General features: G+C 37.3%; 1 protein-coding gene across 2 annotated transcripts in view; it reads left to right on the top strand.

Annotated features, from left to right (window-relative positions):
* LOC149573102 (Rhodanese/Cell cycle control phosphatase superfamily protein) overlaps window positions 1-20,688 on the top strand; it is a 155,148-nt gene extending 134,460 nt beyond the window's left edge. For both annotated transcript variants that reach the window (XM_089814280.1, XM_089814279.1), the window contains exons 5-10: window positions 18,432-18,471; window positions 18,578-18,652; window positions 18,943-19,030; window positions 19,199-19,266; window positions 20,271-20,343; window positions 20,446-20,688. In XM_089814280.1, coding sequence (XP_089670406.1) covers window positions 18,432-18,471; window positions 18,578-18,652; window positions 18,943-19,030; window positions 19,199-19,266; window positions 20,271-20,343; window positions 20,446-20,514 — 413 coding nt within the window. In that variant the 3' untranslated portion in view covers window positions 20,515-20,688. The remainder of the gene's footprint in view (window positions 1-18,431; window positions 18,472-18,577; window positions 18,653-18,942; window positions 19,031-19,198; window positions 19,267-20,270; window positions 20,344-20,445) is intronic.
* The last annotated feature ends 6,831 nt before the right edge of the window (window positions 20,689-27,519 follow it).

The raw sequence follows: 27,519 nt of genomic DNA, 5'->3' as shown, positions 1-27,519 counted from the left end.
GTCTGATACAAATAGCGTTTGATATGGATTTTGAACATTATTTCACAAATGGAGACCATAATTTTTGCCAAAAATTTAGGCTCCATCAATGGTTCTTGTTGGGGACATACGCCTCCTATGGGCATAATGAGTATCCCAACTTTCTCTGGAGGAGCAGACTGAGCATCCATGCTTAACATGATGCACAGTGAAATGGGTGGCCCTAGGCCACCCAAAATGAACATTAATTCTTTCCTCTATCAAACACATAATTTTGATCATGTAACACTGGATTTCCTGAATACAATGCTGCCATTCCTACCAACAATACTTATTACTTCTGCTTGATCAATGCAGTCTTTGATATCCATCTCATGTTTAGCCTTCAAGAAATCATCTAGTGCTTTGTGGTCCTTGCCGAATGGAAGATCCCTGAAGTCACATTTAAACATTATTGATCTGTTATACAAGCATTGAAATGTGTCTTCTTTTACCGATTGTCTTGCACACAATCTGCCCTATCTTCAAGATGTTGTTTCTTTTCATGAAAAGGATTTGAAGATAACTCACATTTAGGAACTTCCTTCTTATCAAGAATCTGATCAGATAGGATATTTAGATAATTTTCAGAACTATGCTTCAATGCAATCTCCTCTTTCTGTTTGGCTGATTCAATCTTATCACACAACTCCTGCTTATAGGACGAACTGAAAGATATCTCACCTTCTGAATGCATATCATAAATTTCATCAACTTCATTAGGTTTGCTATCTTTATCATGATGCTGATGGGTTGATTGCATAGAAAATCTTCTTCAAATAATAAATTTGAGAACATCGAGAAACCAGACATATCGTCTACTTCTTCAAATAATGGATTCAGGAACATAAAAAATTCAAGCACATCTTCATGAGAGCTTTAATTCTGATCATCAGATGTTTCATCAACAAGACTAACATCTTCATCAGCAATATATCCTAATACTTCCTCCCGTTCATATGCCATACGCAATTCCGTCTCATCTTCACTATATGATTCCTGTGAATTACCATCTCCTTCATCTAGTACCCCTTGAGAATGCACTGATCCATCAACTTGCTCACCATGGTGAATTGAGAAAAAAATTGAGCTGTTTTTCTCAATATGTTTATGATATTCTATGTCCAACAAGGCTGAAATCTCCTTAACATTGATAGAATCCTCTTCCTCATTTTCACATTTGCTGTCACACAAGTATCATCATGGGAAGATCTTTCCTCGGACTGTCCGGAAAAGTTCTCTCCATTCAAATCTGAAACCTCATTTGACTCATATGTTACTTCAGTCCTATATTCATTCTCCTCTACAACCAATTCATTATCCATAAGTTTGAGAAAGATAAGAAACTGATGATCATATAAGAGACCTAGTTCTTGCATTTTGTTTAAAAGATTGGAGGATGGAGGTTTGCATTCCAAAGGTATTTCTTGATAGGCATTAAACATCCTCATGAAGAATTGTACTGCAAATTCCTCTTCTTGCTTTTCTAAGTTAAAAAAATGCATCCAAAGGAGATATATAACTTGAACTTTCATCATCCTCTTCTAATATTTGAAAGAGAAGCTTCAAATCAAGGTCATTTGGCGAGACTCCCTACTCACAAAATTTTCTTATGAGTTCCTTGCGTGGAGGCATGATGTCTAAAGGTACTTCCCGATAAATATCCACCATCCTTATGAATAGATGTGCTGCGGATTCACCTTAATATCTTTCCAAATTGAAAAATGCATCTAAGGGGTGTATGTGTGCTCCCTCCATGGTGTAGCATTGATCCCCTTCGTGTTCATAATACATATTCTCCATAGTACATGATCAAGTTATTTCCTTCTAAGTATTTTCCCTCAGCAAAGCTACCAACTGAAAACTTGAATAGAATTGCTACCTCTTTCAAGGAATGTATTGATTGTGTTGATCTTTTGGGTTCTTGCTTCTAACAGAGTATGCTTCCAAACAAATTGATACAACCACTTTTTGATTCTGGTCTACGAAATCTGAAATTCTTGGTAACTTCACAACACTTGTTGGGAGCAACTCTCCAATAGAGTCGCCAATTTGTTGGTTTCCAAAACCGCAAATTGGAAATCTAAGAGCTTGCCACTTCTCCGATAGGATCTCTCAATCAGTTCTGGCCAACGAACGAGAATCACCTTGATTCCCCTACGCTTTAGGCTTCACTACACCCAAGCGGGTAAACCTTCTCCTCGAACCTAATCACTTGGTTCAAAGCTTTTCTAAAGCGAATTTAAGCTTTGGAGAGTTCTTCGGTTGGCAAAGTCCTTGAACTCAGTTAAAATGAAATTGAATGGTGAGTGTTTGAATTGAATGAATTGTATAAGGTTTTAATAATGGATTTGAGGTTTGTAAGAAGGAAGTTATAGACTTTTGACTTCAAATATAAATCCAATACTTCAATGATAAAAATACCAGTTCTTTAGCCTATTCGAGCAATAGAGTCAACTACAATGAAGATTATAACGTACAACTTTATAATGTTCTATGCACATAAACTATAAACAGTTTAATAATCAAGATGTGACTGATCAAATATATATACGCAATTCTAAACTAGTCTAGATTGCGCTTTAACTCCTAAGGTTGGGGAGACACTGGGCACAGATTCAGAAACAATTAAATATTTCACAATATCTACGATGATTGAGTTTAAAATACCATAGATGACCACGTCCACTTATTTGACCAAAATTGTTTACAACATTAAAAATAATAACAATTATAAAGGACGAATTAACTGTAGTTTAAATCTTCATGCCTTTAATAAAAATAAACAAAACAAAAAATATCTCTTTTATAAAATTGCTTCTTATGAATATCTTTTTTCCGAATATCTCTTCTTGCAAATAATATAACTTCCTTTTATATCTTTCAAAATAGAAAGATATGTCTTTTTGTTCATGAATAGATGCAACTATTCTTTAATACATATCTTACTTAAGCCATAAACGCTAATAAAATCAAATGAGACAATTTAATTCATTAATCTCATTGGCCTTTGACGACAACTTATGAAACTCGCCATGCCTTTATATTTATCACTCAACTCAGATTTTTCAAATTGTAATGGGAGATACTGCCCGGAAATGTTCAATTTTGTCTCTCGCCAATCATCATTTGCAAGTATAGACAGCTACCTGCAATTTCTTGTCAACTTCCTTGGCCTTGGGAGAAAGAGTCGCAGTATGCTATGGATATAATTACTTTCATCGGGCCTTCAAAGATTATTACCGTGGCCTTCTAATTTCTGTGATTGATTATGTATTGATTGATGATGCTATTCACATGTTTTCCTTCTACTTGCCTATTGCTCATTTCTATCTTAAACCCGATATGAATCCCCTGCTTGGAATCACATGCACTTGCTTTCAAGGTGCTGTCTTTAGATTTGATTCACTCCATATCATGTTGTGGCAGTATAAAGACTGGTTTTAGTTTGCTGATGAAATAATATCTGTTCTCGTTAAACTCCTGCCGATATATATCATCAAAGCTAACTCCATATCATACTTCAACCATTTCGAATCCAAATAGGGCCGCTGGTATTTATTACTGTGTATGATATGTATATTTGGACAAGCAATGTAATTCCACCGGAGCAGATACTTGTGGGCTGGAGAAGTTTATAACTCTTCTGCTGGAGACGATATTGTCTTTATAAAATAATTGGTGTTTTTATCATCACCTGTATTTTTAAATGCATATACGTAAAAATGGAGTTCCTCTAATATGCATGAAAGACAGTCGGCTATCAAAATTCATTTGTTCTCATATTTTACAATATTTTACAATATTCTTGTTCTTTTCTCTTATGTGTATTGTATGTACTATGTATATATACATATGTCTCTGGTCAACATTTTTCACCAATATCCCTCCATATAATATTCAAACCAATTAATTTCATAGTATCTTTCCAATACACAACTCAATGAAACTTTCATTATATTCGGTGGAATTTATTTATCAAGTGAAGTAAATTGTTTTAAACATCATTGCTGCATCTATTTGTTATGAGTCTCGGCCATGGATGTTTTTCTTTTATTCCATTTGACTGCTTCTCCCTGTTATTGCTCCACTGAAAATCATCGCTCATGTCTTCTTATGATCATAATCCTTAGCAACTGAAAGAGACCTTTCCCTTGGACATCTTTTAACAGGCCTAACAACACATCTGTGTATACAGTGAGACCAATGGGATTAAATGGGTAAGCCTTTCATATGCTACTGAATATTAATCTTATAGGATCTGATTTCTTTTATTTACACAGTGAGGTGTGGTTCAATATGCCTTATTTTTTCTCTCTTTTGTCTGATACAAAGTCTTTGATATGAATTTCAAACATTATTTCACAAATGGAGACTATAACTTTTGCTAAAAATATGGGCTCCATCATACCTCATTGCAATATTTACATGCCTATATATGCTTCAAGAGTGAAGCGAGGGAATACTCTGCAAATCTAAAGCTAATGTAAGAAATAAAATCCTGAGGGAATTGTATGAGAGCTGATCATCAAAATCAGAATTAAGCTATACTAGTAACTAAAACAAAACAAAACAAACATAAATCAGACATTTATCTTTAAAAACAAAGTTAATATCAAACAAAAGTCTAAATTAGGCTCCAAATTTATCTAAAGTACATTGGACTAAATGGAACCCAAAACCTATTCTAATATAAGCATTGATCTAGCTAATCAAGTTAACACTAAAATTCAGAAAGAGTTCTCTACATACAGTAATCTACAATAAAGAACTAATATGTGGCACAAGCTGCCAGATTTTGTTGAACGATAAATTTGAAGGCTGAATAAAAAACATGCTTAATGAGAGAAAATATATCCAAATTATTTAAACACTTTGACAGTGCAATAAATAGCCTGAAATGTTCTTAATCCTCAATATAATATCATGCCCTTATACATTGAGTTCAAAATAGATACCCAAAATAGAAAGTCATCAACACAAATTGGAGCCCACCTAGGTAGGCTCAGAGACTCAATTACTAGCTCTGGAAAATGATGCCGATTGTGATAGCATCTTTCAAGTCTTGCAAACATCATGCCACATAACAAATGTCATATAAAGGACCTGTTCAAAAAATTAATGAAATAGAGTATACGTAAGACAAATGGGAGAAACTGATCACTTAACTGTCCGGTGCTAAGTTTATTACTTAAGTTATAAAATCACTTGCTGTTTTAATTGTCAATATTGTGAAGTGAATTTAATAAATGAAAAATGAGTTAAGACACTTTAATTGATAAAAGAATGCAATGCAATATGTAGTGTTGCAGACTTGGACTTTACTTAGACTTGGTAAGCTGATTTTTGACTTGGACTCAACACAAACTCAAGAAATTAAAAAACTCATGAAATTTTGATGTTTTTTAAAGATAAGATTAATATATTAATGTCCGACAAGAGACCACAAGGGTCTATGGGAATGGAAAACCATAAAACCAGGCAACCGCCATCCGTAGGAGCACCAAATAGTGTTTGTAGAAAGAACAAGCAAATGAACAAGCAAAAGAACAAAAGAGTAGAAGAAGAACAAGAAAAGACTAGATACTCCCCATAGGTGAGAAGTAGTCGTAAACTGAAGGATAAAATCTAGGACAAGGGCGTGCTGTAGACTGTCTCAAAGAACCGCTGGAGATAGAGTGATGCTGGTGAGTGAACTTCTTGCGAGGATGCAGAGATCTGGTGCAGCCCGAAGGAAGGCTGAGCAACCTCATTGTCCCCTGGGCAAGAGACCCAAGGGAGAAGGAGGAGGTGATGAGCTGGTCTGAAAGCTAGCTCAGTGGGAATTAAAGGTGGGAGAGTGTGATCCTAAAGGAGCACGGCCTCCTGATGATAGAGGGCAAGACACCGCTGATCAGTGTACCTGATGTCGTTGGTAGAAACTGTAGCCGACAGGGTGTTGTCGTCGGTAAAGATTTTGTAGCCGACGGGTAGATTAGGATTGTTTTGTAGCCGACAGACCCTTCTGGAAGGTTCGGCAGAAAGTATTTATACACCCTCTTGGGTCATTGTAAAGCATCTTATGCTTTGGATGTAATCTGTTGGCATATGCGAATAAAGGAGTATTGTTGTTGCTATTCGGGTTCATTGTCTGTGTGCATTTCTTAATTAACCTATGCGGTAAACATTTGGCGCCGTTGCCCTATGAACCTGGAAGGGGGTTGGCATGAAGATTAATGCAAAATCAGCTTAACAAGGATCGAAATAAGCTCAAGCGCAAAGATGGAATCCATACTGTGCAAGAAAATTTAATTTTGGCACAAGTCGAACGTAGAAGGAGGTTTCAGAAGATTACCGACGGACACAGAAGCGCGGAGGAATTGTTGGAGGAGACTCGACAACGGGTGCAGTTGGTAGAAGACGCATGGGAGGAGTTTTTGAATTTGTGTTCGTCGAGGGAAGAGAATCCAGATGGAAGAGAATCGACTCGCACGGCTCGGAGTGCCGAGAGAGCAAGAGCGTGGAGTGAACTCTTCATTCAGGATACACTTCCGCAAGGGACAACTTCAGAAGATCCTTCTTCACCAAGGTTCGCAGCTGTCAAGACCGCCAATGTGGGAGTGCAGACCGCCAGTGTGGGAGAATAGTCCGCCGGTGTGGGAGTACAGTCCGCCGGTGTGGGAGTACAGTCCGCCAGTGTGGGAGTACAGTTCGCCGGTGCGGGATTGCAGATCGCCGGTGTGGGAGTGCAAAGCCACGTTGGGGGAGTGAACAACGCCAGTTTCGCAGGACCGAACAACACTTGTGCCCAAAATCCAGTAGTGATGGCAAGACCAAAGGAAAAGTTGCCAAAGTTCGATGGCGATGGTACGGCCAACCCCATCCAACATTGCAAGACATGTGAGACAATTTGGAGGGCAAATGGCATAACCGATACAAACGAATGGGTTCGGCAGTTTTCGGCAACCCTACGAGGTGTCGCAACTGATTGGTTCGCCGATGTAGATCCCTAGAACTTAACCACTTGGGATGACCTTAAGGAGGAGTTTACAGCGAAATTTCAACTACTCCGCGACGACAACGAAATTGTAGCAAAAATATACAATACAAGACAAGGAAAAAATGAAATAGTCCAAGTCTATGCCAGGAAGTTGAAGGACTTGATCAACAAAATGGAGAATAAGCCAGCTGATGGATTACAGAAAAGGTGGTTCATTGAAGGCCTACACCTGAAATTGCGCAAGAAAATGAAAATCATGCCGCCGTCATCATACACAGAAGCATACAACAGAGCACTGAACTTGGAAAGCGAGTAGAGGACGAAAAAGAAGAAGAAGAATAGTTCCTCCGACTCAAACGACGACGAGTCCTCGGAAGAGGATAGCAGTGATGATGAAAACAGTAGCAAGAAGGTTCGCGCCCTATAGAAGGACATGATCCGCATGATGAAGGAGTTTAAAAACATGCAGAAGGAGACCAAGGGAAGTGAGCTGCGGTGCACAGAGTGTAAGACGGATGGTCATACCAAAGGGTCTTGTCCAAAGAACCAATTCTGCGACATCTGCCAAATCATGGGACATTCCACAAAAGAATGCCCCTTCAACATGAAAACCAGAGGACCTCAACAAGTGCTCTTGACACAGGCAGCTTCCACGTTCGGAGGGAATGGAAACGCAAACATTGATGGTGCCACTTCGGGTAGATACAGAAATAATAGCAGAGGGCAAAACAACAACAATGTGAACAATAACAATAATAATGGGAGCCGAAGTCGAATCTAGTATGATGCAAATGGATGGTCGATCGTTCAATGCTGAGCATGTAATTTGTGGGGTCATTTTGCGCAGGATTGTACAATGGCAAACACATGGAAATTATTATGTAGATGGTGCGGACCCGGCGGTCATGAAGATGCCAAGTGTCCAAAATCCAGAGTAAACTTGATCACTGTCGGGACAGATGAAGAAGAGGTTCTGGCAATTACGCGGAGGCAAGCAAAAGAGTACTCGGACCTGGCAGAAGAAAAGAGGAAATTTGGAGAAGTGCGGGCGGAGATTGCAAAGGCATCGCAGGCGGAAACATCTTAGTTGAAGGACACTACCGGCACTTCGGCACGGAACTCCACGGAACAAAACATCATACGGAAAATTTTGCAAACAGAGGTACCTGTCAAGATAAATGATTTGCTTCTTACGATGCCTCAGCTCTGATCCACTCTTACAAATATCGTGCCCGCTCCGAGGATACCAGAAGAACAAGGTAGAGGGAAGGAAATTGTTCCAGGCGGAGAAGACCAAATGTTGCTAGCCCTCACATCCGGACGACATCTGGCAGTCATCGAGATGGGGATCCTCAGACATGTTCTCACAAACACAATAGTCGACGGGGGGTCCAGTGTAAATGTCTTACCCGAGGAGACCTAGAAGAAGCTAGGACAACTGACGTTGTGGCCTCCTAAATTTCAATTGCTGACAGCAGATCAACACAACATTAAACCCCTGGGCATCCTGATGGCTCAGCCGGTGACAATTGGCACATAGCCGTTCTTGCTGGACTTCGTCGTGATTCCATTGAAGAGAAAAGGATACGATGCCATCCTGGGCTGCGAATGGCTTACTCAAGCCAGAGTCAGACATGACTGAAAGAACACCTTGTCACTCAAAAGTAAAGGCCGGTGATTTGTTGTCAATTTGCACACCCAAATGGTTGGGGAAGAAGCTCTGTCATCAGATTTCGAAGAAGAGGAGGATGAAGGCAAACAATGTATGGAACCGGATCAAGAGGGAGTCTTTTCGGTTGGAAGGAGGCTCAACAGACCTCGGTCAATGGTCTCTTCCACTGGTAGATGGAGGACTACGAACCGTTCTAGAGATGCAATATACTGATAGCAGAGGAAGGCCACAACGGAGATGGGTTTCCAAGAGAATTCAGAGAATGAAAGAGGGGGATGTGCTGCTGGATGAGACACCCGCCCATGCATTCATTGAGGGGGAGCCCATCAAATACAATGAAGCCACACTACAAACCATGAATTTGGGAGATGAGGCCGATGAGTCAACTTCGAAAAAAGTGGAGCTGCAAAAAAATGAATCAGAGAAGGAGATCGAGGTTACTGTGAAAACAGTGGCAAAGCAAGAGCTCTTGGAGAAAATGGAGATCAATGAAATGGTGAAGAAAAAAATTGAGAATGAAGAAAGCGAGGGCAAGCGTAAGAAGAGTAAGAAAAGAAAGCAAGCGAACAAAGTAAAATGAGGGGAAGTGAAGAAAATCACAGAGGAAGATAGAGAAGGGAAGAATATACCACCGGAAGTAAAGAAGAAAACCACAGTGGAAGGACATATGAAGAAAATCACAGAGGAAGAGGGAGAAGTAAAGAAAATCACACAGGGAGAAGGACAACTGAAGACAACGACGGATGATGGAAAAGTAAAGCAGAAACCAGAGGATGATCGAACAATGAGCGGAGTCTGCTCGGCCAGGGGTCCCGCAGACTGTTCCGAGGACACCTTTTTCGCGAGCTGTGTCTTCGTAGGAAGCCTTTTGTTCCCCGCAGCCTTTCTTTATCTCCGGCAGACTTTTGTTGTGCGGATGGCTTTCTATTCTCCGTGGATTGCATCTTGGTGTTCACGGGCTCATCTTGTTCATTGGCGGCTTCACTTTTCCAACCCTGGCGTAGTGCAGCTTTTCCTTGTCTTCTGCGGATTGAACTCCACGGCTCCCTCTCCTTCTGTGGACTTGGTTCCTCCACAGGTGACTGTTTTTGGCCGCGGTTTGACTTTTTGTGATGGTGGCTTTAATTGTTTCTGTGGACGCATGCCTGTAGACACTAGGTATCCCACGGACGTTTGGCCGCAGACACTGAGTGTCCCGCGGACCCAGTGTTCGCGGACACTGGGTGTCCCCTGGACGTTTGGCCACGGATACTGAGTGTCCCGCAAACACTGGGTGTCCCGCAGATGCGTGGCCACGGACACTGAGTGACCCACGAACACCTATGCCCCGCGAGAAGATTTTCGCTGACTGGGTTAGATCTCCGCAAGCTGTGCTTTACTGTTCTGGGGGTAGTGTTTTCAATATCCTCAAGAGGTGCTTTAGTCTTCCAGAGGCTATGATTTAATCTCTGTGGGGTGTTTTGTATGAAGTTTTCGTGGTGATGCAGTGACGGCACTAATCTTCAACTTCGAAGGCGAAACCATTAGAGCAATTAGGAGTGATAGACAGATAGAACAGGTAGGAGCTAAAAAGAAAAAGAAAAAAGAAAAAAAAGAAATGACTACAGATTGAAGCAGTTCAGAATGAGTAACAGATGATGCCAAAGGGAAGGGGAAGCATCGCTGGTTGCTAGAAAGAGTGTGAGATCAAAAGAAATCACAAAAATAGCGTGTTCCATGCATTTTTGTGTGGGTTTTGGAGTGCTAATTTGGACTTGGTGGCCTGGGGCGCTGCCCCTCAACCCTGTTGGGGGTGTTGCCCCCTAGACCCCCAGTCGTTGCGGTTATTAGTCGTGGAAAGTGTGACCAGTTGATAGACTTGGAGCTGCTGCAGGCATGGAGTGTCTGTGTACCAGAGGCACTTGGAGTGGGTGTTGGACGTGAGGCTGTCTTGGTGGATGCACAGAGACCTTGGGAGGAGTTGATCATCCAGTTGAAGGCAGTTCAACGATGCTTGGCTTAGGGTACCCAAAAGTTGGAAGCAGAGAAAGCGGCATGAGTGGTTATCAAGGTCAGCTTGATTAAGGAACAATATTGTGTTCGCAAAGGCTGCAGATGCAACACATTTTGGAGACCAGTAAGTGTATTCTGTTTTGTTAATCTATCCTGGATATGTTGTAATTGTTGTTCGGAGACGACTTTTTCTTTTTGGGGGGGATGATGTCGTCGGTAGAAACTGTAGCCGACAAGGTGTTGTCATCGGTAAAGATTTTGTAGCTGACGGGTAGATTAGGATTGTTTTGTAGCCAACGGACCCTTCTAGAAGGTTTGGTGGAAACTATTTATACACCCTCTTGGGTCATTGTAAAGCATCTTATGCTCTGGATGTAATCTATTGGCATATGCAAATAAAGGAGTAGTGTTGTTGCTATTCGGGTTCATTGTCTGTGTGCATTTCTTAATTAACCTATGCTGTAATCTGTTGGCATATGCGAATAAAGGAGTACTGTTGTTGCTGTTCGGGTTCATTGTCTATGTGCATTTCTTAATTAACCTATGCGGTAAACACTTGAGAAAGAGGAAAGAGACCTGCACTCCCTGAACAAACAGTAAAATCTTCTCCTGATCTCGTAGTAGATGTGGCAATGAAAAATAAAGTGAGCCTCTGTCTCCACCATCCCAAGGGTACAAAGGCGGCCTTTAATAAATAACCTTTAAAGACACAATAACCTCACCAAATAGAAGCTACTTTGGTAACATACACAAGTATACATCGGTCACATAAGTGTAAACACAAATTTTAGCTGAAAGAAATAACACATTGTAAGGGCTGCCTTGTTTGCTCTTTTTTTTTGTTTTGTTTATTGAGCACTGAAGTATGTATGGTCTTTTGTTTCTTTCAGATTGCAGCAATAACAGAGATACATAACTTATGCAATAATATAGAGAAAGTAAAGATTGATAACAACATGCATATATCGCATTCAGATTTTATTGATTTGCCTACGCATTACAATCAGACACAAAATGTTGCAGACCTGGTGTTTTCAGATTGTATGCAATGAGTTGAATGCCATCATTCATGTTAAGCATTTGCTGCCATCTCCGTGCTTGAGCAGCTATGTGCAGTGCTTGGTTTTGAAATGGATTAGTTCTCGCCTCCTCTCTAAACTCTTCGATTAGCTCTAGTATTGTTCAGTTACTACCAGCAAGTTAAACACACCAGATTGATGTCCCAGATTTTAAAGATATGATAGTCTCAGTCAGAATTCAAGGACAAACCTGACATCTGTATGCATATGTGGGTGCATGTATGTATACCAGTTCATCATGTGAACTGATATACATGCATACACACACATCTACATAGATAGTAATATTAACCTTGCCATTATCGCCAAGACAATCCTTGCAATTGACCAAATTATCCATAGCAAACTAAGTTTGAAATCTGAAGCAGTCAGATTATATATTCTCTTGGATCGAGTATAATGTTCTTACTCATAATTGATCAAGTATATGGACTGAGTTTATGACCATTACTTAATCCAGATTGAAAGTTGTTAACGATTGGTTTAATCTAATCATACCCGATACAGATCAGGTCCGTTAATAATATATATGATTGTGTCTCTTCATGAAGAGACCTGTTGTGAATGGACTTGACCATCTATGCCATATCCTTTGGAACAAATATAAATAGGGATCAAATCAAGAGATATAATCATCGAAAACAATAAATGAATACATATCTTTAGATCAGGAATCCATCAATAGCGTGTAAGCATGAATCCTTGATCTTCAATAGAGAGATTGCTTGAATGCCTTGAACGCTTGAAGAATGCTTGAGAGCTTGAGCGTGAGTGCTTGATTTTGTGAATGCATGATGTGAAAATGAAGAAATGGAAGGGTTTATATAGGGTTTGGAATTGACTAAATCTCGCAAGATGACCTGCCTGGAAATTGACACACCGAAGCTATCCGAACATAGAACCTGAACAGAGGACAAAATAGGGCCCAACCAGGGGCACACTGTGTCCCTGACAATCAGGGGCTAGAACCATCGGGATCCTTCCGAGATTCCAAAATTGGCTTGGATCCCAAACATCAAGCAGAAAGTGTGAGATATAGCTGTTTCAGTGTGGAGAGCAGATTTTGAGTGTTTAAATGAAGGGAAGGGAGGACCTAGGAGGATAGATCCTATCTCGAGCTTAACTCCATGGAAATAGGAGCTTTAAATAGGATCTATTAGGTTTTACCCCAATTCCACCTAGGAGAAAGGACATAAAAGGGAAGAAAGAAGGGGAGGTGCAAATGAACGATGATCTCACATTCAATGGGTGCTAAATCACCACTTAATTGGAGTGCTTCCAATTTAACATGATACGCATATATCCCGACCTAAAATTCATTCGATGGATATGTTTGTCATGCCATACTTTTCAATGGCCCATTGAGCCATCGACCTCCTTTGTCTAACTTACTACATGTGTACAATCTTTCAGCTAAACTCTCCATGCTTCCAAACCATGAACTCCACAAGTACGATGGCTTCCTAGCCATACATCAATTGAAAGGGCATTTGGCTTGTTATGACTTTATACATTGTTCTATTGGCCCATACTGAGGGAAGTTCCTCTTCCCAATCCGCTTATTCAACACCATAAGACTTATATATGACAGAGATCAATATTTTGTTCGTGGCTTTTGCTTGTTGCCTGGCGCTCGGGTACTAACGGTTCGATAGGGAGTGGAAGATTTGAAACTTTATTGAGAGGAGTTTCAACACATGAATCACGAAATGGCTGCCACAGTCACAAGTGAGTTGGATAGGGATGTTATACCTTGTAATGATCTTCTCATAAATGAACCTTGTTGTGCTCAAGAAAGAGTTGTCTGGTAGGGCTCGTACTTTGGCTCACTTCGTCGAATTTTCGGTCACCACCACGGTATACCAACACCTCTATGCATAACTTGCCTTTAGTGGGCATGTCAAATCCAATCCCCACTGCTCAAACAATTCTTGTGTGTGTGAGGGATTGAGGGGCATAAAGTCCCTCTTGAGCAGTTTGCCCACCCTTTGAAAGGTGTTGCACCTTATGACCCATTCATGAACATCGCTGTATAATGTGGGCCACCATAGCCCCATGAGAAACACCTTCCGAGTTGTGGCCTCTGACCCCATGTAGCCTTCTATGATTCCTTCGTATACCTCTCTTAGCCACTAGGATTTCTTCTTCCATGACACCTCCTCAAACTTTGGTCAGATCCCAACAACAATCCATTAATCAATTGGAATGTTAGATTTCATAGCACCAACTTCCTTCCTTCCCTTAGTGGCATATCCCTCGAGAATTGCAATGTTGAATTGGTGTACGATGATAGTAGTACAACTATGTGGAAAAGATGAGCATCAGGGAAGTCATTGTTCACCTCATATGGGGATATTATTCATAAAAGGTATGGGTAATAGTTCCTTGATGGTGACCATATTCAAACAACGAAAGTCCACAAAAATGAAAATTTGATCCGCCTCCTTCAATGAAATTACAATAGGTGAGACAAACTCACTTGTCTGCACCCGAATTATGATGACTCTTAGCATCCATTCGATCTCATCATTTACCTTCGGAACATAGTTTTTGTTCATGCGGTATTACCTTTTCTGCACCAGTTGGGCTCCTGGTACAAGTGGTATCCTATGAATGCACAATTTTGGTGGGACTCCCTTTAAGTCCTTGTATGCCCATGCAAACAATTCCTACTCCATGAAAATTTTGAAGGCTTCTGCCTTCATCACTAGATTCCAATCATCCTCGATGAGTATGTTCTTTGGATTGGTTTTGTCATTGAGATTGGTCTCCTTCAGTTTCAGCTACTCGTACTGTATTGGTTTATCTTCTGTAAATTGGTGTGTTGGAGTCTCATTGACTTGGGCGACCTCTTCTTTGTATTTTTCTTACTCGGGGGTAACATGTCTTTCTCCGCTTCTTCCTCTACTTGTAACATGTTACAGGATGAATGAAAAAGCTCTAATCTTCCACTTGCCAATAGGAGACACGCAAAAATAGGAGCTACTAGAAAATAGAAGGAAAAAGGAATGTTATGTCTTTTATCCCACATTGACAAAATATGAGAATGAGTCCATGAGAAAGCGCACAAAAAAGAGTGAAGTGCTCTCTTTTAGGCATGCTTGGATATTTATGAATTTGACATTATTGTAGAGATTTTCTTCAAGGGCTTTGAGGACGCAATCCTTCTTGACTAACGATCTTGATGTTGTTGGATGATACAGTCTTGGGGTCCAAATTTGTGGAGCTTAAGGTAAAATCAGTTTGAAGATTTTTGTTATTGCATTTGAAAAGATTGTAAGTTTCATGGGAGTTCGATTCGAAGGAAGAAGGGCCGTGTTTAGAAATAGATAGCTGGTAACCTATTAATATCTGTTAAGGGGGCTTGTTTATGTTTAGAGTTGACTGCTCCAGCTTTTAAACAACTTCCAGCCAACCAAACAAGTTTGAGACAACCACTAAGGGGGCTGTACCTGACTGGAATACGTCAGAGCTCAGTTTGTCAGCCTGCAAACTTCTGTAACAGTTCTATACAAACTCAGGAATGGCAGCAGGCATGCTGTACCATCTATTATTTGCATATTGCTGTACAAGTCTTAAGGGAGTCGAATCAGATCCATAAATTGAATCTGGAGCTGCATTTTGGTAGGCAATTTTCCATTGTTGATTTGAATAAGTCATAACATCTGTAATAACGGACTTCACTCAGTATTGAAGATTAAATTTATTATGAACAGCTGTTAGAAAGTACTGTAAAACATTGAGTAATGTAGTATTTGGTTGTCATTAACTTTAATCTGATAGCTGGTGCAATATTGCAACTCCTTGTTGGTTACTGTAGGTGCAAAGCATGTTCCTATGTTTGCTTTGTTTGTTATTTGTATGCCAAGTGTTTGATATAATTCTTAGGTAATCTAGAAAAAGGGAAAGTGCACAAAATTATTGGCAAATAGGGCAGACCTTTGCAAAATATTATAAAAAGGTAACATTTATGATTTAAAATTTAACTAATATAAAAAATCTAGGGTTTCAACTATAAAACTAATTTGGTTTTACAAAAACACCTAGCATTTGTTTGACAAAAGAATTAAACACAACTAAAGTTTGTTATTCAGTCCATGAAAACATACCAGATAAAAAAAGGTAAAAAGAGAAATGAGTTTTTTGTTTAAAAAACCAATAAAATGTTGAAAATTGAAACTTATTTCTTAACTCTTACTTGAAATCAAGAGCTCTACCCAATCCTTTGTAGACTCCCTTTTGATGCAATGCAATTTTGGCTCAAAACTCTGTTTTTTTACAATGGAAGGGAGAGGGTTATTTATTTATAGGAGAGGAGGGAGGGTTGGATATTTGTTCTTCCTTTTGCTTGAAAATGAAATGAAGATGTTTTTTGGGTGTAGGAGACAATTATAAGATAAAATTTGGAGTAAATTGTTTTTAATTGTTTTCCAGCCATTATCGAGTCTTCCCACCAGGACTCACGTAGACTCAATGAGTTTGGAAAGTTCTAAGCTTTTGAGTCTCCCTGGCTTGTTTGGGATCACTCACGTTGGGGCTTGCCAAGTCAAGGTGGTTCTTGGGAAGTCTTGGTGTTAAAATTGTAAATCGATTATCATGCTGATCTGATTGTACAGATCACACAAATCTTATCTAGGATTAAATATATAATCTTCCTTCTTAGGCATTATCAGCGTCTCTTTAGGGATAGTGGTTATTAAGGATAAAACTTAACTAAGTTAGTTAACGTCTTTACAAATCATATTCTCTCTTGAGCACCGATTAGGGGAGCACTATTAAGGGCCGGCCTAGATAGGGTATTGTCCCTTAAAGGGACATGCCCTTTGGTTGTCATATATATATAAGGTATAATTGTAGATAAAGGACATGCAAAGAAATATAGTCTGCTCCTTTAAACAATTCTGCCCTATTCGATTACTTGCAGAAATAAAAACATCTCAGAATAATATTTATATTATTGACATTACTTCTTACAAGTCTGAATCACAAAAGATTATTTTCAGCAAGCATAACAGAAAGTATTAACTCAGTCTGATCTCACAGAATTTGTAGAAACTTTACGGTTGGAACTATGGTGCTTTGTATCTATCTAATCAACTTAAGAGAAACCAAGTTGGGAACCTACCATGCCTGAAATTAGGCTGTAGCCTTGATTGCTCACGAGAAATAGAAGCTTGTAATCTCATACCAACCAGACTGGAAGACGGAACCATATAGAATAATTTAATGTAGAAAGTGATCGAAAATGTTGGAATGCTTCTAGTTGAATTCAAGGGATATACTACATTTGGGAGTTTCATACATACACCATTTTCCTTTTGCAGGTGTTACAATTAACAGAGCTTATCACATCATCTGTGATTTTGTAGTACTTCTTCTAATTTCTTTTTATTTGCTTAACAGCAGTTCTTCTCTTTGTCTTCTCCTCTACATGAATGCAAATCATAACATGAGGGCACATATGTCATCTCTTCAAGCATTTCTATTCCTAGGGCATCAGGCAGAGAGCTCTGAAAAAAATGATGCTACTCTTTCACTATATAAGTCTTTTAATCTTCTTTCCATGCTACTGCTTCTTTCAGTATGCATCCCGTCAGAATGTACCTTTTACCATTTCTAGTTAACCAGCACATCATCTACATCTGGAATCATTGTGAGAACACTTTATCTTCCTATTCATGTAATTGTTTTTCCTTTTTTGGTGATACATGCAAACAAAAACTTGTCTTCTCTTCACTGCATATCCTATTCATTTTCAGCAACACTATAATTTGTTCATCATTTCTTCCGTGAGAGAACTGCTGATGCTTTCTATCATTACAGAGCTGCAAATAAATGGTGTTGGAACTTTCTCCCTCATCCTGAACTCATATTCTTCTTCTTCCTGACAGAGATTATCATTTTTTATCTAAATCTTGTAAATTAGTCAATGGCAAACACAATTGGCCACAGCTGTAGCTATGATTAATAATAGTGGGAGTCAGAATTGCCTCTAAGTCTGCTGCTTTTTCCATCCTTTTTTATCACCTGTAAATAAATTGAATGACCTGAGCCGTACATATCATCTAAGTGTTGCCATTTTTTTTTTCTATTCTCCTTATTATTCAGGGTCCTGTCAAATTGGTCAAAGGCCTTTTGTGCATCGCCAGAGAGTTTGTTGGTAGCCTGAAAGCCTATGTTGCTTATTTGTTTAATTTTGTTTTTGAAAGCATGCATGGTTTGGAACATTTGTGCTTCTTGAAAATAATGCATGGTTGTGTACTCATCATTTATAGGACTAAAATTTATTCGAGCACATCACTTCATTACTGGGCATTGATACAATTTTCTGTTGTATTAGGTTGAATTATTGTATAGTATACCCATGTATCTCTTAGTCCTTTGCTTTTTTGAACTGTCTATTTTCTGGTCACACATTAAAAGTTTATTTTCAGTAGATTTGTAATAATGATTTTTACAATTTCCAAAATCTTTAGAGGTCGAAGTGTAAATGAGACTATTATAAATGTTGTGCTTTTTTCCCCATGAATTTTCCATTTTCAGTAGATTTTTAAGAACAGCTTTTACCATTTCCAAAATCTTTAGAGATGGTAGTGTAAATGAGGGATATACAGATGGTGTGCTTTTCTTCATTGATATCAGTTGGTCTGATGTCAAGGTGCTAATTAGAAAGAAAATTTCTTATGTGCAGGTGGGTGGTGGAGTGGGATTGCTGTGATGGCTTACAATGAGTGTGCACATCATCCTGCATCCCAGTTTTGCTTTTGCCAAAAAACTGTCCATGAAAAGTTTTCTGGGCCGTTTTGTTTATGCCTGATTTATTTTTCCTATTTGCAGTAAATTCATTACACAAGTGGAAGAAAAAATCAGCAAGGACACGGATATAATAGTATCATGTCAAAGTGGGATCAGGTAAGATTACCTTCCTTCACATCCATATTGAGATTTACTAGTCATTCATGTTTGCATATTTCACTTTGTAATAGATTATAATCATCATTGAATTGATAACAGTTATTTATAAAATCACTATTTATTGCTCTTGTTATGTATCTAGGAACTCATAATGATGATATATAAATTTCTATTATCACTATGAAGGAGGTAATATGCCATAACACACGGATTCCTAATCTTGCTATGGGACATGTCTTAGAAGCCAAAAACTACCATTTATTAATTAACTTGTGTTTTCTTTTTAGATCCTTAGCTGCTTGTGAGCAACTATACAATGCTGGTTATAGAAACCTGTATTGGATTCAGGGGGGCTTTAATGCTGCCGAAGAAGGGGTAAAGTCTCTCTTTCCAAATATGTCTGTTATTTTCTCGACAGTCTTTTTAAATTATCAGCTTCCACTCCATAATGACATATATTGATGAATATTGCAAAAGCTTTAGAATCTGTGAGGCTATATTTATTGTTTGTTTCGTTAAATTAACTATGTTTGATGACACTAGGATCTTGAGAGGAGCGGAACACAACCTTTTAAATTTGCCGGTATAGGTGGAATTTCTGAATTTCTTGGGTAAGGAACAAAACTATTATATTTCAATGTTTCCTCACAGTGGCACTTTTTTCATTCTTCATTGAAGAGATCAAACTGACAGTTTGGTTGAAGTTTTATTTTGACATCAAATAATAATGCAAACTTGCATCTATTGATTTTGCGTTGAGTGGTGGTGAATGATGAGTTTTACTCTGGTTCAATTATTACAAGCTGGGCACTTTGTACTGGTTATGAGGACATCTTGAGGTAGGATTCATATTTATGGCCACTACATATCCTCTACCCAACCTACTCAATCCGATTCCTAACATTTTGAGTCCAATGGCTGACTGAATGGTAAAATCGGAGCGCTGGCAATATCTCTCTGTAAATGTATATATGGAAGACACAAATTCAAATCCCACAGAGAATTGTTGGGCTAGCTTCAGGATCTCCATGCTCAATTGTGATAGCACCAAAAATGTTCCGCCTTTGTGAATGCATAAGCTGAACATGCAGAAAATACATACTTTGTGCAGGATTATATCGACGTTTATGCTTAAAAGGTGGGGTCTGATAAAACCCGCAGCTTACTGAGATAACACACTTCACAAGGTCTTGGAATTCGAGCCATGATAAACACATTTTTGTAACTATAAGTCCCAAAGTGGGGGTTCCTTGCTCATGTACATGGGTTCTTTCGTATCTTGGCTACTGCCATTCTTGATGTTGGCATGAACCTTGTGGAACAAATTTCCGGGGCGGAGGATTTCTTCAGTGCTGTCCAATGAGTAAGTTTCAGAGTGTATAGTTTAATCTCAGGGCGATTCTTAGGGAAAACATCAGTAATGCTGAACAATTCAAGCTGTTTCACATCTCTTTCCGTAACTCCCAAAACACCGTAGTAATTGAATCTGGTTTCAGTTGTAATCCTCATGATATCGTTGCATCTCTGAATTTATACAAGCAATAGAGGGATGCTGCACATGTTAATTTAATTATTTTTCAATTAACTGTAACTTAGTGTTTCTGTGGTTATATAGCTTGACAGATCAACAGAGATATGCAGCTAAAAAGGAAGGATGGGGCTATCGAGCAATGTTTTTGGGTCGACTGGTAAAGTTTCATTTCTAATTTTACTTGTAAAACATTATAATATGAATGAATTAAACATTTGTCTTAATGTCATCTTTAAATTGTTGCAATTTGAAAATGCAGGTTGGGATCTTTTTACTTGTAGATGCCCTCTTTATAGGGGCTCAGCAGCTTCAACGTACCATGCACTAAATATGGCTTTACACAAGGTCGGCTTGACCTAATTTTGATGGAGCGTTTGCTGCTTTTGCATATGAGAGAGGATTTAATATCAATTCAAATATTTGACTTCATATGGAATATACAACTAGCTATTGAATGAAGCAAATTTTTATTTTAATTAATTTTGATCATGCTTTTGTCGTTTGTTTCTGAGTACTTGGAGTACTTTAAAATTTATATTATATAGTGATATATAGATTAAAGTAGTTTTTATTGGTTAATATACCATTTGACTGTTGGTTGTTTCAAAGAATTTTATGTATAGGCTGATGGATATATCAAAAACTTTATGTTGTAAACAAAACTATTATTCAATAATTTTTTTAATATAATATATATGAATAATGGAGTTAACAATGTTGGTACTGTCTTAATGTAATGGTTTGATTGTGTTGTTTGTGCTAATAAGGGTTAAATTTTGTGGAGTGTTATTGCTGAGTGTTTGTGTTAGGGAAGAGGTCCCAAGTTTGTGGCCTCACTAGTTCATAGTTATGGGTCAACATTATTAACATTAAAGCTTGAAGTAAACAGATTGCAACTTGTGCGAGCAGCCCCATTTGGCCCAACAATCCTTCTTTGACCATTGTTCCTTCTTTGCTTCAATCTCCAGTTGACAATGCAAAACTTTATCATCACTGGGGGGGGGGCGCTAATGACAATATTGCCTAGACAATTGTCCAATGACACAAGAAAAATAGTTTCTTAAACTCATATTCTTCTCCACAAGTGATGAGTGAGTGTGTTGTTAATGTTTTGTTTAGGCTACTAGCCTTTATGCTCATGTTTTGTTTATGTTTTGTATCATGTATCTTCCCACTCCTCTACTATTAGTGTGTTGATATGCAGTTGTTGGCACCCTATAGTTTTAAAAGCCAACAACCTTGCTTATTTGTTGTTTTCTTTGATACCTTCGCATTTGTAATGCACCCAGTCCTTGCAAGTTTGGAATACTAGAACAATGTTCTCAAAACTTGGATCCCATTACAAGAGTTTTCATTTGATTTAATACTCAACTTTCTATTCTTTGGATTGCCACAAGGAACTTATGGGTTAAAAATCTTCTTTATTGCAACAACCTTTACTTGATTGTTAATGCATCAACAAAAGATGAAGATTAACTTTTATCTTATTATTTGAAATTGAATGAAATAATGTCTTTTTTTATCTTTATTATTGGAATATCCTTGCATATACCATGTCCAAATCATTGTAATCAATGTTGGATACACACTATTAAAATATGTTATATGAGTTTGCATTTGTTGACTATTTGGTCAATATGTGACGAAGGCAATTGTGATTATATCCTTTCTATTATCTTTATTTTCCTCTATCGAACTAGTTGACTATTGGCTTGTCTTACTCATTGCTATTTGTTGGTTATGGTCTTATGTATGCGTTGCACCCTTTTTGATGCCTCATTTGGATCGATGACTTATTTGATTCCAATATAATAATTTTCAAATTCAATATGATGTTTTTTAGACATGTAGATGATTTTTTCCCTTCTCTGTGTCTGATTGTTTATTCAACTATTTTTGAACTTTTCCTATCATATGAAATGCACTTAGTCTCTTATTGATGATCTGTTATTTCGCTCATGTAGCTTGCAACATATTTAGATGATGCCAATTGAGCCCAATATGAGAATAGCCTCCAATTAAGAGTGTATGCCTAAAACTTTCCTTAACACATCTAATGCTCATCAATTGTTTAATAGATTCTTTATAATAGTATGATTTGATTATTTATAATCATCTACTATTTTTTTTTCTTCTAAACTTATGCCATATAATACTTTATCCTCCATGTCACCTAGTATGTCTTTCTAAATACTCAATCCATCCTTTGAATGCATCATCTTATTCCTATTCCTGAGACTTCATATCTCTTTTTGTGATGATCTCCATTCCAATCCCTTTGCTCCTAGTCTATTGTTGGGTTGAATGTATATTGTTTTGTACTATTGTTTCTTTGTTGTTTAGTCGTGTTGGCCTTTGATTGTGTAAGCATTTTTATTATCATCGATATTGTAATTTGTTATCTCCTTGCCTTAATAATATTATTACCTAGGTCTTCAAGGCCTTTCTCTTCTCAAGTTAATGCAATTTTCCCTTTTATCATTGTTGTGTCCAAATTCTAATGATTGGTTTGTAATTATTGTCGTTATGCATTCTCTATTCTATTTGATGATTTTATTTCCTGAAATTTATGTAGCTTCTGTAATCTCTATTGACTTATTGTCATCTCCTCTCCCAAGATTTAAATAAATAAAAATATAAAAATTGAATTGCTTATGAGTTATGTATTATTTGCAATTGATTCCTCTTTGATACATGCACGTTATGAATTATATGGGTCTATCACTACAATTATCATCTCTGCTATGAATACCTCTTTCTTTTTTTTGCAGACTGTTCAATATCCCTATGATACATCAAATGCTATTATGTTATAAACTAGCATTCACACCTCTTATGCATCTTATAAAACCCCAACTTTATGAACGTGTACCTTGTTAGAGGGTTAGAACGGTTAAACATGCAAGATGGGATATTTATTTTGAGAGGCATGACTTTTATGTTTTATGTAAGGATGTTATTATGAGGATTTTTAGGATTCTTGTATGTCATTCCCTTTGAAAGATTATGAGAGCCTATTTGAGGATGGTGTAGCTTCTCATTTTGACCGGATATCTTAATTGGTGATACACGTGGTATCCAATTGTATTGTGTAGAAGTTATGTTGATGACTTTATGACATTTTATGCTTTATCGAGGATGGTTGATTTAGATAGTTATTATGGTAGAATAATTTGGCATCTACCTTTGTGAGAATCATTAGAAATGTTAAATGAAATTCGCATTAGAGAAGTGTTTACATGGTAAAATTGTGTTGAATCTATTGAGTGAATCATTGTGTTAGTAATGTTACGAGGACATACATTATGGGATGTTTTTGTGTTAATGTTTTATGATTCAGAATATATTGACAACATATAATATAATGCTTTTATCTAATAATTGATTAGCAAACTTATGATGACACCCTTATGCATGCATCCTGATTAGTCAACTTAAGTGATTTTATGGATTATGCACCTTATTCTATTGTGGTTTATCTTACATTTATAGTTGAGTATTTAACTGATTTCATTTTGACAAGATATTATGTTGTGATGAATATTTTTTTTATGTGGGATGATTCTAAAAAATTATATAAGTCAATGTGATGTAATTATGGTTTTAGTGAGATCTAGTTACATGGTACTTCATAAGGTTAAAAAGTATTGAATTTAATTGGTCAAATGACAATTTGAATTATGTGATTGTTGCCATTTCTACACATTGTTTATGTATATACAATTGCTTAGACTATTGATATTTGAATTGAGATGTACAAGGAAGTCCATGCTATTAAATTTAGAGAATAAGGACCAAACGTTTGGGAAATAGTAAGCCAAGGTTGCGTGTATTCAATAGACAAAAGCTCGTATGTAATAGTGTTTTTATTACATGAATGTTTATTTGTCTTTTTGTAATTTGTTAAATGTGTTATTCTTGAGGGGGCATACCGTGTGTTATTTGATGTGTTTTTGTTGTGCCACTTGACACGTGTTGTGCATATGTGGTGATGATATGTCCACTTGGTGATGTGTGTGTGTTTTTTACCTTACCATAGCACCCCTTTGGAATCCCCATGGGAACCACTTATAGAGCCTTAGTGTTAAATCAAGTGGAACCCGTATGCAAACTTTAGGTGGGTTTTGGGGGGTTAAATCATTCTTAGGGTTGAGTTTAGACTTAATTTTGAAGGCCCATATGATATACCTATGGGTAAGGGACATTTTTAGGCATGTGACCACTTCCATGTGAGTGTAAGGTCACATCAAAAGTTGGTTTTCCAAAAAGGATGAAAATTGACTTTTGAAAAGTTGATCTTGGTTAGACAACCATCCCTTATGTGAGCAAGTAACTTGTCCCTATTTCAAAGCCATCTTTTTAGTTTCCAATTTTGGGTAATGTGTAAAAGGTTGAGAAGACCAACCAATGAGAACTCATCCTCTTCCTAAGTGAGTTTTGGGAAGTGTATAGATCATTTTTAGAGGGTCCCTCCATCGTTGGCTAACTGCTGACCCACTCTCCAACTCTTGAGATATTTTAAGAGTTGGAGAATTTTGGAAGATTTGGTAGGATACCCTTCCATTGCTTGGATCAAGGTTGGTTTTATTTCTCACCTTATGTAATTCATGGTTTTTGTTGAGAAATGGTGGTTGTAAGATGTTGTATGTGTTTTTTTGTTTCAAAGGGATGTAGTTTTGCAAGAAATTGTTAGGAGTTTTTTTGTGTTGTGATTTTTCTCTTATTGTTTTGTGTTGGTTATGGGATTGTCAAGGCTCATCTCTTTCTTGGAAGGTAGAGATGACCTTGGGGATGAAGGAATGTGACTTTAATATTAGAGTGTAGAGTCTCTCCTCAAAGAAGAGAGGTGCAACAATAATGTATGGGTTCCTTGTGCCACTTTGCAAATGGGTGACATAAGGGGAGTTATGGCTAGTAAACCTTATTGGGGGTCATAAGGATTTTAGGAATGTCATGAGATGACAATGTGATATTGGTGCCTTATGAAGGCATGTTTCTTCTTGGTATTTTGTGGTGTTCTCCTCAATGAGATGTCTACCTTCATCATGTGTGTTGATGATCAAAGGTCATTATGAAGCTTGGGAAAGAAAAGAGTGTTTTACGTTATGTTGTTGTAAATTCATAGGTTCTTATGCTTTGTATGGTATATGTGTATCCTAGTTTTGTATCTAGTTCTCTTATCTTGGGGGTGGCCTTGTAAAAAGGCCTAGTCTAGGAGGTGACCTTACGTGCACAAGTTATTTCTCATTGTAGGTTTATTGTGTGGACTTAAACGCTTAGGAGTGAAGGAAGAGTTGTTAAAGCCACTTTGTGTAGGATAGCTTCTCTTTTATGTGATGTTTGGGAGAGTCTCCCATTTAGTTGTTATAGTCTATTTAATGCCGTGTTAAAAAAGAAACTTGAATGTGGAATTGCAATTTGAAAAAGAAAGGTAAATTTATTATTGTTTGATATTATTAATTTAAAAAAATATATAATTAAAAAATAAACACATATATCCATGGATTTTTTAGGTTTGTAGGAAAAGAAAATAAAAGATTATTAGATAGTAAAAGCTTGTAAATCTCCTTTATTAAATGTAAGAGATTGATTCTTCTTATAGGTTGGAAAAAAATATTCAGTCTCTTTTATATAAGAGTTAAGGCTGTCATGTAAGAAGTAAAAGAAATAAATGTTTCCAATTTGCCTAGTTTAAATGTTGGTGTAAAAGTATTTAAAATTTGTTTACCTTATTTTATAGTTTCTTATCAAAGAAGTAAAAGCTTCCCTAAATATTAATAAAAAATGTCGCTAAAATGTTTAGAAAAACTTTGATTGTTAAAACTTTGAGTTTCTAGATTAAAAATATTGATTATAGGTCTAAGAGTATAGTAAGATTATTTAAGGGTGCCTTAATGTAATGAAGTATGTATAGATTTGGACTCTAGACTCTTGGACTAAAATAAACTTAAGTTGGTATTTTCTTTTTTCACCTTTCAAATAGATAGAAATAAAGTATTAAATGGACTATCTTAAAGAGTATTTAAAATGGTATTTCAATATAGACGCAAGTTATTTTATATATGTATGTTTAGAAAACATTAATACTACATCTTTAAATTTTGAAAATAAGATCAGATTTATAAACATATATAACCAACTATGTATTCAAGGAAAATAATGATTTTAATATCTAAAAATTAGTTAATTGGATGTATATTGTTGTCTACTAAAATAGTTTGAAAGTGAATTTAGTAAACATTATACATACATACATACATATTGTTATCTAAGGTTTTGAAACCCTAAATTTTTCTCTCCAACTCAACTATGTCAGAATTAAGAAATGGTAAGCTTTTAGAGGTTATCATTTATAAATGATTTTGCATTGTATAATATTTAATTCTTTAAAAAGATTAAATATTATCAAATTTAAATGCAAAATAATTGATTATCAATATGACATTAATCTCTCACATAATAAATCTAAGGGAAAGTTTTGATTAAGTAAAAACAAGTTTAAAGGACCCAAAACCTTTACAACATCAGAAGTCTAGAGATAAACAAAATAACAGAGCAACAGTGAAAAGTATCCAACAACAACATGAAACAGACCTCCAACAGAAACAACGTCCAGGAGGTCACAAAAGACAGGGCTGGAAAAAACAACAAAAGAACAACAAAGAAACAACAACCGACCAGCAAAGAAGTATTTATCAGGTCAACAACTTGATCCACCAGAGTTTGCATATTTTCAGTAGCAGCCTTCACCTCGTCCTTCTTACTGATCTCCTCATTCTTCTTAGAGTGAGCATGGGTACATTTGCTTGGTCCCTAAGAGTCAACCACTAGATGGGAATCCTGGCCCTTATTAGGCTCATTCCTTTTCAAGAGAATACTCACATTATCCATCAGTTGTTTGACCAAATTCTCCATGTTACCCATCCTTGTATCTAGTTTGGACACCTTCCCCTGAATGTTGCTAATGTCCTTATCCATGACCCTTTGTTTTGCTTCAATCACTGGGACCTTATGCATGAGGTTTTTCACTTCTTCGGCATTCCCTATAACTTCCAAAAACTTGTCAATATGCTGGCCTAAAATTCGCTCCCCTCTAGAAGTTTTGCTCAGTTGTTCGATTTCCTTACCCAGCAGCTGCATTTGCTGCTTGAGGATACCAATCTCCTTCATAATAGAACCTGGGTTACAGAATAAACCCTTGGAAGATCCTCTCCTACCTTCAGCTTTGTCACTCAAGTCAAACATATGCCCCTGTTCTCCATCATCCTCATTGTCAGAATCCCCATTCTTGTTTGTTTCACTAACCTCCTATCGCCTTAAGGATTTTCTTTTC

The sequence above is a fragment of the Cupressus sempervirens genome, chromosome 2, assembly GCF_028749045.1.
Source record: "Cupressus sempervirens isolate cs-2001-9-10 chromosome 2, ASM2874904v1, whole genome shotgun sequence".
Classification (NCBI taxonomy): Eukaryota; Viridiplantae; Streptophyta; class Pinopsida; order Cupressales; family Cupressaceae; genus Cupressus; species Cupressus sempervirens.
This window is presented reverse-complemented; position numbering and strand designations above follow the sequence as displayed.